Raw genomic sequence first — 13,554 nt, forward strand, 5'->3', positions numbered from 1 at the left:
AAAAACAATCCAGGAAGGTCAGTTTGAGTAATATATTCATTAGTGTGAATGTGCGTTACGCTAAAACACTGCACAGTGGTTTTTAAGACTCTGGAAAATGATCATTGCCAAAATAATTTTACCCTCCGTCTCTTAGGTTGCAAACAATACTTTACCCTGTAAGTACCGGGTTCATCTTACATGATGATAATAATAATAATAATAATAATAATAATAATAATAATAATAATAATAATAATAATAATAATAATAATAATAATAATAAATTGTATTTATAAGCGCACTTTTCATTTGAATAAACAAAACTCAAAGTGCTACAAAAGTAATCTACCAGAAGCATGTGCTTGCATGTATTTGCTTAGCCTTCCCAGTACGTTTAATCAGCCGTGGGCTGAGTTAAGTATTTAAGTATTTAATATGTATTTAGTGTTTGATAACACTGGTAATACTGTGTGTGTGTCTGTGTCTATTCAAGTTTGCATTTAGACATAACATAACAGACTGATTTGGTTGTAAAATCAGACTCTTTCGTGCTTCTTCTTTTAAGCTAACATGCTCTCATGTACCCATGAACACACAAACACAGAGCACTAAACACGAGTTTCTGTGATATCCTTTTTCTTTCAGACTTGAACAGAACATTTCCAGACAACGTCCAGTTCCGCAAGACATCCAACCCATGTCTGCAGAAAGCTCTGTACAATGTGCTGCTGGCTTATGGCCACCACAACCAAGTTGTGGGCTACTGTCAGGTAATATTACCTTCTATATCCAGCCTTAAATGGTTTATGATTAATAGCATTCTTACAGCTTCTTACACGTGTGACAAAGAATTCCAATAATGTCGTGTTTCATATAGTTTATAGTGTTGTATCACTAAAAGTGAAGGATTAGGTCCATTTTTGGAGTGGATTATGCGACAAAAACATGCAAAACTGACAACTGACACTGAAATATGCACTCTAATATTTATTAGCCAAAATAAAGTAGACAGTTTGTATGTAGTATGTCAATTGGACTGTGTGGAATCTTTAGTGTGTTTTATATTAGTGACTGCACAATTATCCGTCATGTATGTGTCCAAAGTAAAGCTGTTTGTGTCAGTATAGCCGATGTTAATCATTAGCTTTTAAATGGAAAATTTCATTCACCAGAGCATATCCAGCTTGGTTTGCAATTCAAACGACAACAGGGCTGTTGTTAATGGTTACAGCTCTTATACGTCTGTAATCATACTCGGGCAGCCTGTTTCAGTTTGTTTTGTTTTTGTCTCCTTTTGTTTTATGTCCAGTGTACAATTACTGCTCTCTCCCCTCGATGCTTTATTAAAGCGCTCTTGGGCAGGATTGCAAGATTCATGTGTGACCTGAGTGTGTCTCTTTTGTCTTCAGGGGATGAACTTCATAGCTGGGTATCTACTTATCATCACAAAAGATGAAGAGAAGTCCTTCTGGCTGATGGATGCACTACTTGGTAGAATTTTACCAGGTCTGTCTGTGTGTGTGTGTGTGTGTGTGTGTAGATGTTGTGGTTGTCCCTTTACTCTGAGCTAAGAATAATCCTGTAGGAGGTCACATGGCCTTTATCTGCCTGTGGCTTAAGACCTACTGTACATTTTCATGTATATGTTGCACTCACTCAAACAAGGAAATGTCACTATACATTTATATTAATGTGTGTGTGTGCGTGTGTGTGTGTCAGACTACTACAGTCCAGCAATGTTGGGTCTGAAGACGGACCAGGAGGTTTTAGGGGAACTGGTGAAAGTTAAAATCCCCGGCGTCTGGCAGACCATGATGGATCATAATGTCATGTGGAGCCTGGTGGTCTCCCGATGGTTCATCTGTCTCTACATAGACGTCTTGCCAGTAGAGGTGAGTGTGTGTTTTGTAGTGTGGACAGAATGGAAGTTCTGACATTGTCACTGCAAATGATTTGTTATCTTGTATCCTGAGACGAAATTGATTAATTTAAAGGTTCAGGAAAGTTTGATAACAGACAAGTCAGACATACATGCTGGTCACTGGCATTCAGCTCTTTATACAATACATGAGACAGCAAAGTTATTGTAAACACAAATGTTTTTTTGTTAAAATATGCTTCTAATTTCTCAAACAATAAAACCTCTGTCGAAGCGCAATGTTCAAAAACATCCATTCCATGGTTTTTTTGTCTAATGTGGAATAGCCAACTCTCCACGTAAACAGTCCGTGTTGATGCTAACTCCCTCTGTTGGCCTGGGGATGGACGTGGACTGTTATGTTTTGTTGTCGAAATAATACACATGGGGCGTCACTAGGAGGGCGTAACACTTGCAGATGTTTATGCTATTCCCTTAAGATTCCCCCCCGACACAGGCACTGCGCACAGCCAGCAAGAGTTAAGACTGCAGCAACAAGGACATAATTCCTCACGAACGTCCCTTCCCAGGATTGATTCAGGGTCGCTGCTGCAGCTTTTCCTCTGTTCCACTCGAGAATAGCACCCGACTTGCAAATTTCTAATTTTTAGGTAGCTGGTAAGTGGAATGTAGGGAAAGGAAGAATAAATGGAAGATAAAAAGTTAACTGTTATGATAATTACTTGACATATTGCTTCTCCTTACTTTTTCCCTTTCCTCAATCTTTACAATGCAAAATGCATTGCTTGTTTTGTTGCACTAGAAATACGTATGTATCCATTTTCAGTAGTGTACTTTCACTCGCTGGAGGCAATTGGATGTGACTCTTCATACAACTCACTGCAACTGGTTGTTGATGTTTTGAATAGTTTCTAATGTTGTCTATCTCTGTTACATACATTTGTTTGCACCTCAATAGTGAGGAATGAATCAAGGTTAAATAAACAGATATAAAATGCTGTGTGCTGAGGTTGCACGCTTCTTTGTTGTCGTCTCTCTGCAGACAGTTCTGCGGATTTGGGATTGTCTGTTCTACGAGGGCTCTAAAATCCTGTTCCGAGTGGCTCTGACACTGATCCACCACAACCAGGCTCTTGTTCAGAAGGCCCAGTCACTGCCGGACGTCTGCCAAAACTTCAAGCAGATCACCCATGGACCATTTGTTGATGACTGCCACACTTTCATGCAGGTAAAAGAAAACGAAGGTATTCCATGAGCGCTTATTATTAAGCGTGCCATTCACTGGAGGAAAGACCAATCAGTATGAAACAGATGTCCCTTGTTATCAACTGCCTTTAATCCTATAATCCTGGTGTTTCTTGCCTTTCCTAGAAAATCTTCACTGAACCAGGAAGTCTCTCCATGGCAACCCTGACTAAGCTGCGGGAGACATGTCGATCTCGCATCATTGCGGAAGAATACTGAACCAAACTCGACTACCTGTTGCTCAAATTCAATACACATTCCACTGGGATGAGCACCCGATAGCTCGTTTGCACATTCTTCTTTTTTTACTGACTTAATGTCACGGTGACCCCTTGAATTTTTGTCGTATTTTCAGACGATCATACAGCCCAAGTGTAATTATATGGTAAAAATGAGAAAATTCTTAGCAATGTGTATGTATAAGCTGATGATTCCATTTGAAATTAACTTTGTTCTTTTGGTAAATTATGCACTTTACTCCAGAAAGTCAGAGACACTGTAGAAGAAAAAGCTTGGCAGCAAACGGTCAGGTCAGATAAATAACGTGTGGCACACACAGCCAAGAGGCCTACTGTATTTCACATTGAACGGTAAATGAAAACTGACAATCGAATGCTGTTGTAATCCAATGACTTCTGCTGATTTCATGACAGAAACCTCTTTTTTCAAACTTTTCAAAATCTGATTCATGTACCTATTGTTTGTGTTAAGTGTGTGAGCAAATGTAGTTCTTGACTTCTAACAGTTAATTTGAATGTACTATGATGAACTGATATGAAAGGATAATAGAAAGAGCTGCTCTCTTTTTCTAACAAAGGTGTATCCAGTTTGTTATGTTCAGTTATATTATTGTAAACTAACACTAAATTAAGCAGTAAAAAAAAAAACGGCATTAATTTCCAGGTACTCTCGTGACATTAAACCACAGATTTAATGTACTTGACATTCCAGGAGATGGCGCTATGCCGCTATTGCTTCACAATGAATCCCTGTTGTTTTTCATATGTGGTCCTGTCTTGTAGAATTAAACACTAGACCATGATTTAAATATTGTAATTAACCAAGCTATTCAGCTAAGGTGTAATGTTAACCAATTCCAAATTCCCAAATAAAAAGCTTTAAACATTACGGCCATCCCTAAATAGTTCTATATATTGTATGTGCATGTAGCTACATTCTGAGACGTCAAACCTGGCGGCCTTAACAAAAACAAACTAAAACTAAACCTTTGTAGAAAAATTGAAACACACTCTTAAAACTAAAATAAACTAATTAGAAATTCAAAACTATCATAACCTTGGTTCTGTGTTTGGAGTTTTGTGGCCCCTTAACTGTCATAATATGATATCAGATTTTGTTGGTTAAAAATAACCTTGGCGTTCATCCCAGCTCTGAGTATTCTGTGTAACGTACACCGAGCAGCTCAGAGTAAACATCCATGTTTATTTCACACAACACAAGTTTAATAAATAAATAAAATAAAATAAATAAATAAAAGGTGCTCGTGCATGAAATACTAAAAAAAGAAATCAATGCAGGACTTAAGATTTTTATTAACTTTCATTAAGATGCATAATAGAAAACATGATCAAACCATTTTCTATAAAAAAAAATAGATCAAATCACTACGATTCATATTGACATTTCTTTAAAGAGTTGGGCGGGAAAAGGAAGAGTGGAAAATGAAGCCATGCACCTGTTCACTTGTAATGTTAAATACATTTTAGTAACGCAGAGTGGCACTGTGTATAGCCGGACCACAACACACTGTTTACATAAAGCAGCTCTCCACCTTTTTATCGTCACAATTACCAGACTGTGTTTATTAAGCTGATTTAAACTGCCTGCGTGCACTATTGGGACAGTCTCCACTGTGGAGGAATATGATTGGAAAACGATTGAAAAGAGCTTTCCCTTTTCTTGGAGTAGGATTATCTTTAGCTCGTAAGGTTCATAAAAAAAAAAGGGAAAAGAAAAGCACGTGTAGGCGTAAGAATACAATTCCTACTAACTTTTTTTTAACTGCACACAAAATCCTCTGTAATTGTATGGGATATTAAATGATGTTTTATAAATAAATACATGGCTAAAAAAAAGCAGTTTGAGCAAATTCAACCAATTCCTAGAACTTAATGGGACAAGAGTAAACAGCTGACGATGAACTTGCCACAGCAAATTTAAACGGCCTACATCATTGTTTTAGAGAAGACTCGGTCCTCTCGGGCTTTATTAAGATGCACACCATCTAAAAGCTAGCAGGTCTTTGGCTTCTCATCATCGTCATCTCACAGAGCAAGTGAAAGAAAAATATCCAGAGGCCACATAGGATATGCATAAACATGCACTCTCGCCACAGAGTAACAACTGCTTCCATTCACTCATGCTCGTGTCCACAGTATTACTAGCTCGCTCACACACACTCGGGTTAATTTCTCCACCGTTCAGTCTGTCAGGTTCAAATGAAATGGAGGGTCTATTCAGATGGTCTGGTATCCAGCGTGGCTCCTCTTCCTGCCTATTAGATAAGCAATGAGGACGATCAGCACAAGGCCGGCAAGAGCTGCTCCAACAATGATGGGGATGAGCATCTGGTCTTGGTCCATCTGACACTCCTCCGCTGGAGACGGACAAAAAAGATGAGACGTTTACGTTATATTGCACAATTTTAGCTCTACGAACATGTCATTTATGGTCAGTAGCTTTGTTTACATGCTTACAGTAAAACCGAACAACTCTGTGCAACTATAATATGGCTAATGGATTAAGTGCCCTATTGAAATGCAGCTTGATTATAGGGAGGGTGCTTGAGCCTTGTTCAACATTCAAATAGTTGTGGTTTTGTGCCATACACATTCTAACACATGTAGATGAGCTTGATGCAGCATAAGAAGAAATAACATTTAAAAGAAAAGCTTTACATTTTGTGAAATGTTCTTATTCACTTTCAAGCCGAGAATCAGATGACAAACTCCATACCACTCCCATGTCAGTCCCCTAAATATGAAGCTGCGGCCTGCAGGCATTCAGCTTAGCATCAAGACTTGTATAGTAGCTCCTCAAATACGCCTACCGCATCAACACGTGTATTTAATCTGCACTCAAACAAATGAAAGAAAAGTTGTGGTATTAAGTTACAATCTTTAACTATTTCTTATATTTTCACAGACATCAGAGTGGTATCAATCTTCTCATCTGACTCTCATCTTCTCTATAAGAAATCGTGTTTCCCATATTCCTTTAAATCTGCATATTTCTTAATCCAACACAAAAGATGTTAACTGCAAGTAGTCTACAGTGGCTTCTGTGAAATGGCAATTTAGTCTTATTATAAGACTAGAGCTGCTTTCCAATGCTGTAGAGTTCTACCTATTCCTAACAAACGACATCATCACTATCAAAATGAAGGATAGAGGACAAAGATTAATTTGTCCAAACTTGGGATATAAAGTGGATAACTGCAGGGATTATACAAGACTTGTACCTGTGGCAAACTGGTCGGTAGTGACTTCAAAAGGTTGGACCTGCAGTCTGAATGTGTTGAGAGAGAAGGTTGGCACCACAGCCAGAGTTTGCTCTGCGATGCACATGTAGGAGCGGCCCTGCGTACTCCGCAGGTAGTCCAGACTGCTGTTACTGGCTGAAAAGGGAGCTGCGGACAGAGAAGGATCAGTAATAGTTTAATTAAGCAATTCAGAGCCAAGACAAAAAATAAATGTTGCTTCTGACAAATGACATACCGGTGGCATCGGATAAATTAGCAAGCAGAGTTATCCCACTCAGGTGGTACTTCTTGCTCGTAGAATTCTGTGAAGGAGATGGAATTGAATAAACAAAATGTATATCCACACACACACACCACACACACACCACACACACGAGGGATGATCTTACCAGAGTGAAGGTGAAGTTGAGCATGGTGATTCGCTCCTGTGTCAAAACCAAGGAAGCACTGCTGGCTTCACATGAGCCTGATGAAGTTGTCAGATTGGGAGTCAGGTTTACCAATTCTTGGATAGTCTAGAAAAGTGGACAAAGACACATTTCGTTTATTTGAAGATTGTTACGCAGAATAGACTGAGGGGCCGAACTCACAAAAGGATTGCGCGGCTTTTGCAGCCACTAAACCTGTGAAATGTGCAGTCATGAACAGGAGTGGACTGAGCATCAATGATATCACTAGTCTTCATAGAGTTTAAGTGCATTGATGAGGGGTGTGACGCCCAGAATTATTTAGTTTGGGATGTAGTGACAGTTGAGGGATAAAAATGAAATGAATAAAGCTCTCCTTCATGTCCTTTTTGAAAATGTGTCAGAAATTAAGTGAATGGAAAAAAAGGTTATTATACAAACAAATGATTTATTCCCTCTCCCTCCTTTCCCAAATCTCCCTTTCCTCCCTCTTAATTACCTTTGGGAGGTTTGAATGGAAGTGGCACTCTTCTCTTGCTCAGGCTGACTCTCACTCCTCATAACCAATGCATCAAGCGCAAGGAATATTTAGCCACGTGGATAATTGCAATCAGATGCAAAATAAAACCAGTGTTTGCGCTGTCAAATCCTTAGCGCAATATCTTTTGTGAATCGGACCTTGAGACGTGTAGATAACGGGGGCAAATGAGACGCAATTCATGACGCAATCAGGGGCCGCAATTCATTCTCTGTTAATTTGCCAATTAATATATAGTATATATAGTATATTTATCAATTAATTACCGAGTTATCCTTGCTTGTGAAGAAGCTATCTTTTACCTTATTCTGCGATAGAGAGAAATAGGAGACGTTGAGCTGCAGTCCCATTTGCGCCAGGAGACATACAGTGCCGTTGCTGTTGTTTACAAAATAGCGCCCACGTTCAGGTGTTCCTGGAGGGGTTGGTGCTGGAGCTGCGGTTGTCGTAGTTCCGGCAGTGGTAGGTGGAGCTGAAGTGGTAGCCTGATCTGCCATACAAACGCTTTCTGTGGGAGAAATGATAAAGAAATGTGTAATCAACCATCAATAAGCAGGTCAAAACAACCTAAAGACCCACCCAGTCGTACCTGTTGGACTCAGGTCATTTCCTGACATGTACGCCTCCAGCCTCATATCAGAGAAAGTGACAGTTGCTCCACCAAGTGCAAAAGTGGAGGGGCTTACGCAGCGGTACGTGGTGTTGATCGTCGCCCAGATCCCGACTGAATCCGACACCACAGTGACCACATCTGGGACATAATCAATCAAACAAGACATTAGTTATAGATCTGTATTTCAGCACCTGTGGAATATGAAGCCATGTGTTGTTTATTGTACATTAACTAGAAAGTTTAAAATGTGTTAGGGTCGGGCGATTGGACGAATCTATTGGCAACCAGTGTTTACCCTTCTCTTTACCCTTTAATAATAAACTATTTGACATTTTCTTTACTTACGTTATATATTAAGATATGATGTGAATGTGATTATCTATACAAGCATCACATGCATTTAATTACACAACAAACTGAACCTGCACTGCACTGGAACAATTTGCTGCTATGTTTGTTCTCACCGGAGCTGTTAGCTTCCGGGAAGTTTGAAGTGTCGCTGAGGTTGTACTGCAGCGTCAGATTAGTGACACTGTACAGACTTCCATTTCTTGAAAAGCTCAGCCCCAGCGCGTGGCCGGGTCCGAACACGGCCACAAGCCACGGTGCGCTGTCGTCTGTGCCACATGAGCTGCTGCCTGTATCGACCGTGCTGGAGTCGGGCAGAGACACCTGCACTGTTCTCTGAGGAAAGACAAGTGAGATACAAATCAATGAAATATTGATGCTTTCAGAGATGGATATATTGCTGTCACTGTACATACTGTGCTGCTGGAGGTGTTGTACGTGATGGAGAACGATGCAGAGAGCTCCGCCTTAATGCAGGTGGAGTTCCCCCCATTCACCTCAAGAGTAACAGCCTGAATGCAACCTGTAGAGGAGAACAGGGAGGAGGAAATAATTAGGGGTAACGGTACACAGAAGTCACGGTACAGCAGTGGTGGGACTGTCAAAGATGGACAAAATCCTATTGCTGGGGGGGAAGCATTTTGCCCACTGGAAACTTTGGTTAACTATTTTCATTATAAAAATAAGTAACATTTCAAACACAGTATTAAAATGTACAAAACACTGGACAAACACTTTCCCATATGGCAATATGTCAATAGGATTTGAAGCTGAAAGCATCTCTTATATGCTATGAAATAAAAGATATAGTGGCTTTTTCCTCGTCCAACATCATACTGATGGTTGGGCACAAATACACAAGCCGTTAATGCCATAGAAATAATATGGGAAAATATACTTATTTTCATGCGTTTTCCTCCAATATTCTGGACAAGTATACAACATAATTCATAATACTAAACACATGCCACAATGATAAACAATAAGTATATATATTCTTTGCTGACAATGATTAATGCACAATGTGACCTGATAAGTTAGAGAACTAGCTTCACACTTCTTTATTGAATAAGTACTCATTATTGTGGTTTGTATTCGACTTGATAAAGGTTAGATAAAGGTTAAGGGACGAGTACAAATGAAGGTCGTGATGATTATTACAACATAACCAGTGTTACATGATGTCATGCTCTACTACTACATACACAATAAGGCAGTTCACAGAGCCACCAGCAGAGGTCTGCAGACAGCTAAACGTGAGTGACCATGAACACACCCTGTCAGAACTTCTTGCAACAGGTGTAACTGAAATGGAGTCATGCTTGTTAGCTCTATAAACCTGGCAACTTTCACACTTGCATGGTATTATTACTTTCATGCCCCGGAAACTGCCAACTCACTGTTAAGCGTGTGCGTGTGCGTGTGCGTGTGCGTGCGTGTGCGTGTGCGTGCGTGCGTGTGTGTGTGTCTGTTGGTGGCTGCTATTCGTGTACATATTGTTTGGAACACGCAATATGGGAGTTTCACCATTTGAGTCTCATTTCCCAGAATGTCTACAAAGAAGTTGAAACAGTTACTGGCTTATGACGGCTTTTTTTTTTTTACTTTCCAACAGCACATTTTCTTTCCTTTTACTGTAATGTACGTTTAGGTCTGTCACAATAACTTCATTTCTTGGGCAATATATTGTTCCAGAAATATTTGCGATAAAAAATTGTATTGCCTTTTTATGCCACAGATAATATAATAGCATAAAATTGCATGTACATGTGAATTGAATGTAATTTTTTTAATATCTTAAATAAACAAAACATATCAAATAAAACCAAAAAAAAAAAAAGGGTCTCTCAGGCTCCATGAACAAAAATAGCACTTAAATAAATGTTAAACATTTGGCACAAGAGTATATAGTCATTCATTCCTTAACAGATACTGAAAATCTAGAACCTAATTGGTTATGACCTTTGTTAACAAAGTAGAAAGTAACAACATACTAGCTATAAATTAGAAATGTTTTAATTCACATTCACAACAGAGCAGTAAAAATTATTGAGGTCATGTACATGTACATGTACATGGAGTTTTCTTTCTTTATCCTGTTTCGTACATTTTTAGTCGTGTGTCGGACTAATAAAAAAAAAAAATAAACAGTGCAATGCAAGCAGGTTTCAAAACTTGCCACTATGAATATTTTACTGCTGAGAAGGATTTGAGGAATTAAAAAGATGCTCCAAATAGCTGATTATCTGCTTACATTGCTGAGAGACAGATTTATTTAGCATTTGGCTTGTGGGCTATGCTTCTGGTTCTAATTTCATAACTCACTTATTACTCAGCTGACTGACTGACTGAGCTCTTCCCTCCCCTCACTTCCCTTTATCTTGAGCTTTCTCCAATGTATTGATTATAATGGGATAAGCACTGTGCTTCAGTCCTGTTTCATTCTCTGTAAATCACACACACACTCTCTCCTCTGCTGCACTGCTGAAACTTGACCCCGATGTCACCCCTCTGTTCCCCCTGTAAACACACAGCAGTCGGTTTACACAACACTGCAATCTGATCTTGAGGTAAAAGCGGCTGCATGTACGAAGTATCGAGCAGCGGATAGACTTAGACAGTCGCCGTGCAGAGGATAACAAAACAGAAAGGTATCCCGACTCTGCTACTTGTGTTGTAAGGAAATGCTGGGGCAGGTGGGCTTGAACTCTAAGGTCACCAGGGTCTGTGGGACAACAAAACTGAACACCAAGTTAACTACAGTAATCCAATGATATATTTTTAGACTATTGAGGTTGAAAATAATACTGCCAATACTGTCAAATAAAACTTGACAACTGCATTGACCAGTTTTCCTGTGTCAGCAGCCAGGTGTCTCTGTGTGTGTGGTCAGGCTGATTAAACTGGTCATAAACTAACACTGTCAGTAGGCCCCTACTGAGCTCTGTGTGCAACACAAAGCCAGCATAGCGGTCACGTGAAGCTCCCAAATGACACAGCAATGAAGCCAATCGGCTGGTCCACAGCATTAGCAAAACCTGGGTTTGACATTAGAATATAATGGAATAAAGTCCAGGGACTTCTCCGGTAACTCGGATCTGTTTTGACACAACTATCTGAGGAAGGATGACCTGAATGACATGAACATTTTAAGGGCAGTGGGTCCATAGTCTACTTTTTGGTCAAATTTGGAGGGATATATCTTAGTTTCCACTGGTTATTGGCCTACATCCACAATATTATTAAGTCTAACCATGAATGAATATAACTAATTTCTACCTCCTATGCTTTTGGCTCACCTGGCTAAAGTACACACATATGACTAGCGACTTAGACAACACTCAGCTGCTACTTAACCTGACGATTATTTTGTCGATTAATAAATGTATGGATTAATCTATAACATGTCAGAGAAACTGTCCAAGCTGACATCTTCAAATCAGTTCACACCGAATATATTAAATGTGTTATAATGAAAGACAAGGAGGGGAGGGGGGGGGGGGGGGGGGGGGGGGGGTCACCTTTTGTGAAGTTGGAACAACAATTTGATGAATCTGGTCCACAGGATTAATCGACTACTTGAACATCAAAACGTTAAGATACATGTTTACAATAACACCGACACCACAACGGTCCAACGGTCAGGTGTAGTGTTGGTCCAACGGTCGCGGCAGGACGGCGATCAGTTAGCTTTGCCGCAAAACACTCACCTATTAGCGCAAACCAGGCGATGATGAGCGCGGCCACAGCCTGATAGCCTTTCATCCTCACAGAGAGTTTTCTTCTTTTGATTGTGCCTGTGTTAGACGAATAAAAGCCCAGGGAGGTAGTATGTTTTCGGCGCTGCAGGCGCAGGTGGGTCTACGCGGCGAACGGCACTTGACTTAACGGACAGTTAGCTAAAACTGAGGCGTCACTGTTGTTGTTGTTGTTCTTCTTCTTCTTTACGTTCCTCTGCTGTCTGAAGATCCAGGAAGGAGTTATTTAGTATTCCTAAAGCACGTCCTGCTGGTATAAACAATCAGTCAGCGCGGTTAAATGTCGGTCACAAACATCACACAGCCCCACAGAAGAATAAGCCATGTCTCGTCATGTGAACTGGTAGCAGTCGGAGCCAGTGGGTCACGTGAGACCGCCCCCTTCTTTCTTTCACGAGCTCTATTCAAGGTAGTACTAATAAACGGTCCTCTGCCCCATTAACAAAAATAACACAAATATACACCACAGAGTAACAGTTAACTCAGTTTTGTACTGTGTAAGAAAATGTTTGCTGATAAATATGGCTTATTTTTACAGAGTTACATAAGTGTACATAATGTCGTGTGGGTGTAAAGTGAACACTTAATAAAAAAAGTAGTGCACTTCCTGGAATAATATCACATTTCTCCTTCGGGGAACTCACAGGAGCTACATTTGCCATGGCTAATAATGAAAAGTAATTTAAATGCAATGATGACGGAAGAGGGACAACACCAAACCAAATTCAGGAATAAATTGACTTTGGTTAGTTTGTTTGACTTCTGACACAAATTCATACTAAATAATTCAATTGCAAATACAACAGCTGCCTAGTTAAAAGGGTGATATAGGAATGGACACTTGAACACAACATGACTTAAATGCATGTCATGTAAAAGATCAGCTTTATCAAATGTACTGTATTATCTGCAGAACTTCTAGCTTGCTATATGGGAAGGTAGCATGTGAGTCCACACACACAAACCCTCAGCTGTGCAGTCTGCAAAGTGCATGTGTCTGGTAGGAGGTCAGCTGACACCTTCATCAATTCACGAGGGAGTGCAAAACCCTAGAAGGAACGCAGAGGCTGCTTTAATGCTGCTGCCCAAGACTTATCAGGGCCCTGCTAAATTCTCCCTGCATAGCTCAACCCCTTTTTAACAAAAGCCACGACTCTTTCTGGTCTTTAAATGAGACAAGAATGTCAGACAACTAGCTCTAGTTGACACATTTGTTTAAAATATATATATTCTTAATGACACAAAAGCTTTACATTCCCTGTTGGGATAGTGAAATTGTTAA

At 39.9% G+C, this 13,554-nt stretch overlaps 2 protein-coding genes across 2 annotated transcripts in view; one reads left to right on the forward strand and one right to left on the reverse strand.

Annotated features, from left to right (window-relative positions):
• Positions 1-4,024, forward strand: part of grtp1a (growth hormone regulated TBC protein 1a) — a 9,446-nt gene extending 5,422 nt beyond the window's left edge. The window contains exons 4-8 of the mRNA XM_029456497.1: positions 628-752; positions 1,392-1,488; positions 1,702-1,874; positions 2,904-3,089; positions 3,233-4,024. Coding sequence (XP_029312357.1) covers positions 628-752; positions 1,392-1,488; positions 1,702-1,874; positions 2,904-3,089; positions 3,233-3,325 — 674 coding nt within the window. The 3' untranslated portion in view covers positions 3,326-4,024. The remainder of the gene's footprint in view (positions 1-627; positions 753-1,391; positions 1,489-1,701; positions 1,875-2,903; positions 3,090-3,232) is intronic.
• A 617-nt stretch (positions 4,025-4,641) lies between these two features.
• lamp1a (lysosomal associated membrane protein 1a) lies at positions 4,642-12,650 on the reverse strand. Its single transcript, XM_029456486.1, has 9 exons — positions 12,225-12,650; positions 8,931-9,037; positions 8,631-8,850; positions 8,143-8,304; positions 7,856-8,061; positions 6,998-7,123; positions 6,844-6,910; positions 6,588-6,755; positions 4,642-5,723 (listed from the first exon to the last, which is right to left on the reverse strand). Exons 1-9 carry the CDS (start codon positions 12,277-12,279, stop codon positions 5,584-5,586), a joined length of 1,251 nt encoding a protein of 416 aa, XP_029312346.1. The 5' UTR covers positions 12,280-12,650; the 3' UTR covers positions 4,642-5,583.
• Between the last annotated feature and the right edge of the window lie 904 nt (positions 12,651-13,554).

Source organism: Cottoperca gobio, chromosome 3 (genome assembly GCF_900634415.1).
Source record: "Cottoperca gobio chromosome 3, fCotGob3.1, whole genome shotgun sequence".
Lineage (NCBI taxonomy): Eukaryota > Metazoa > Chordata > Actinopteri > Perciformes > Bovichtidae > Cottoperca > Cottoperca gobio.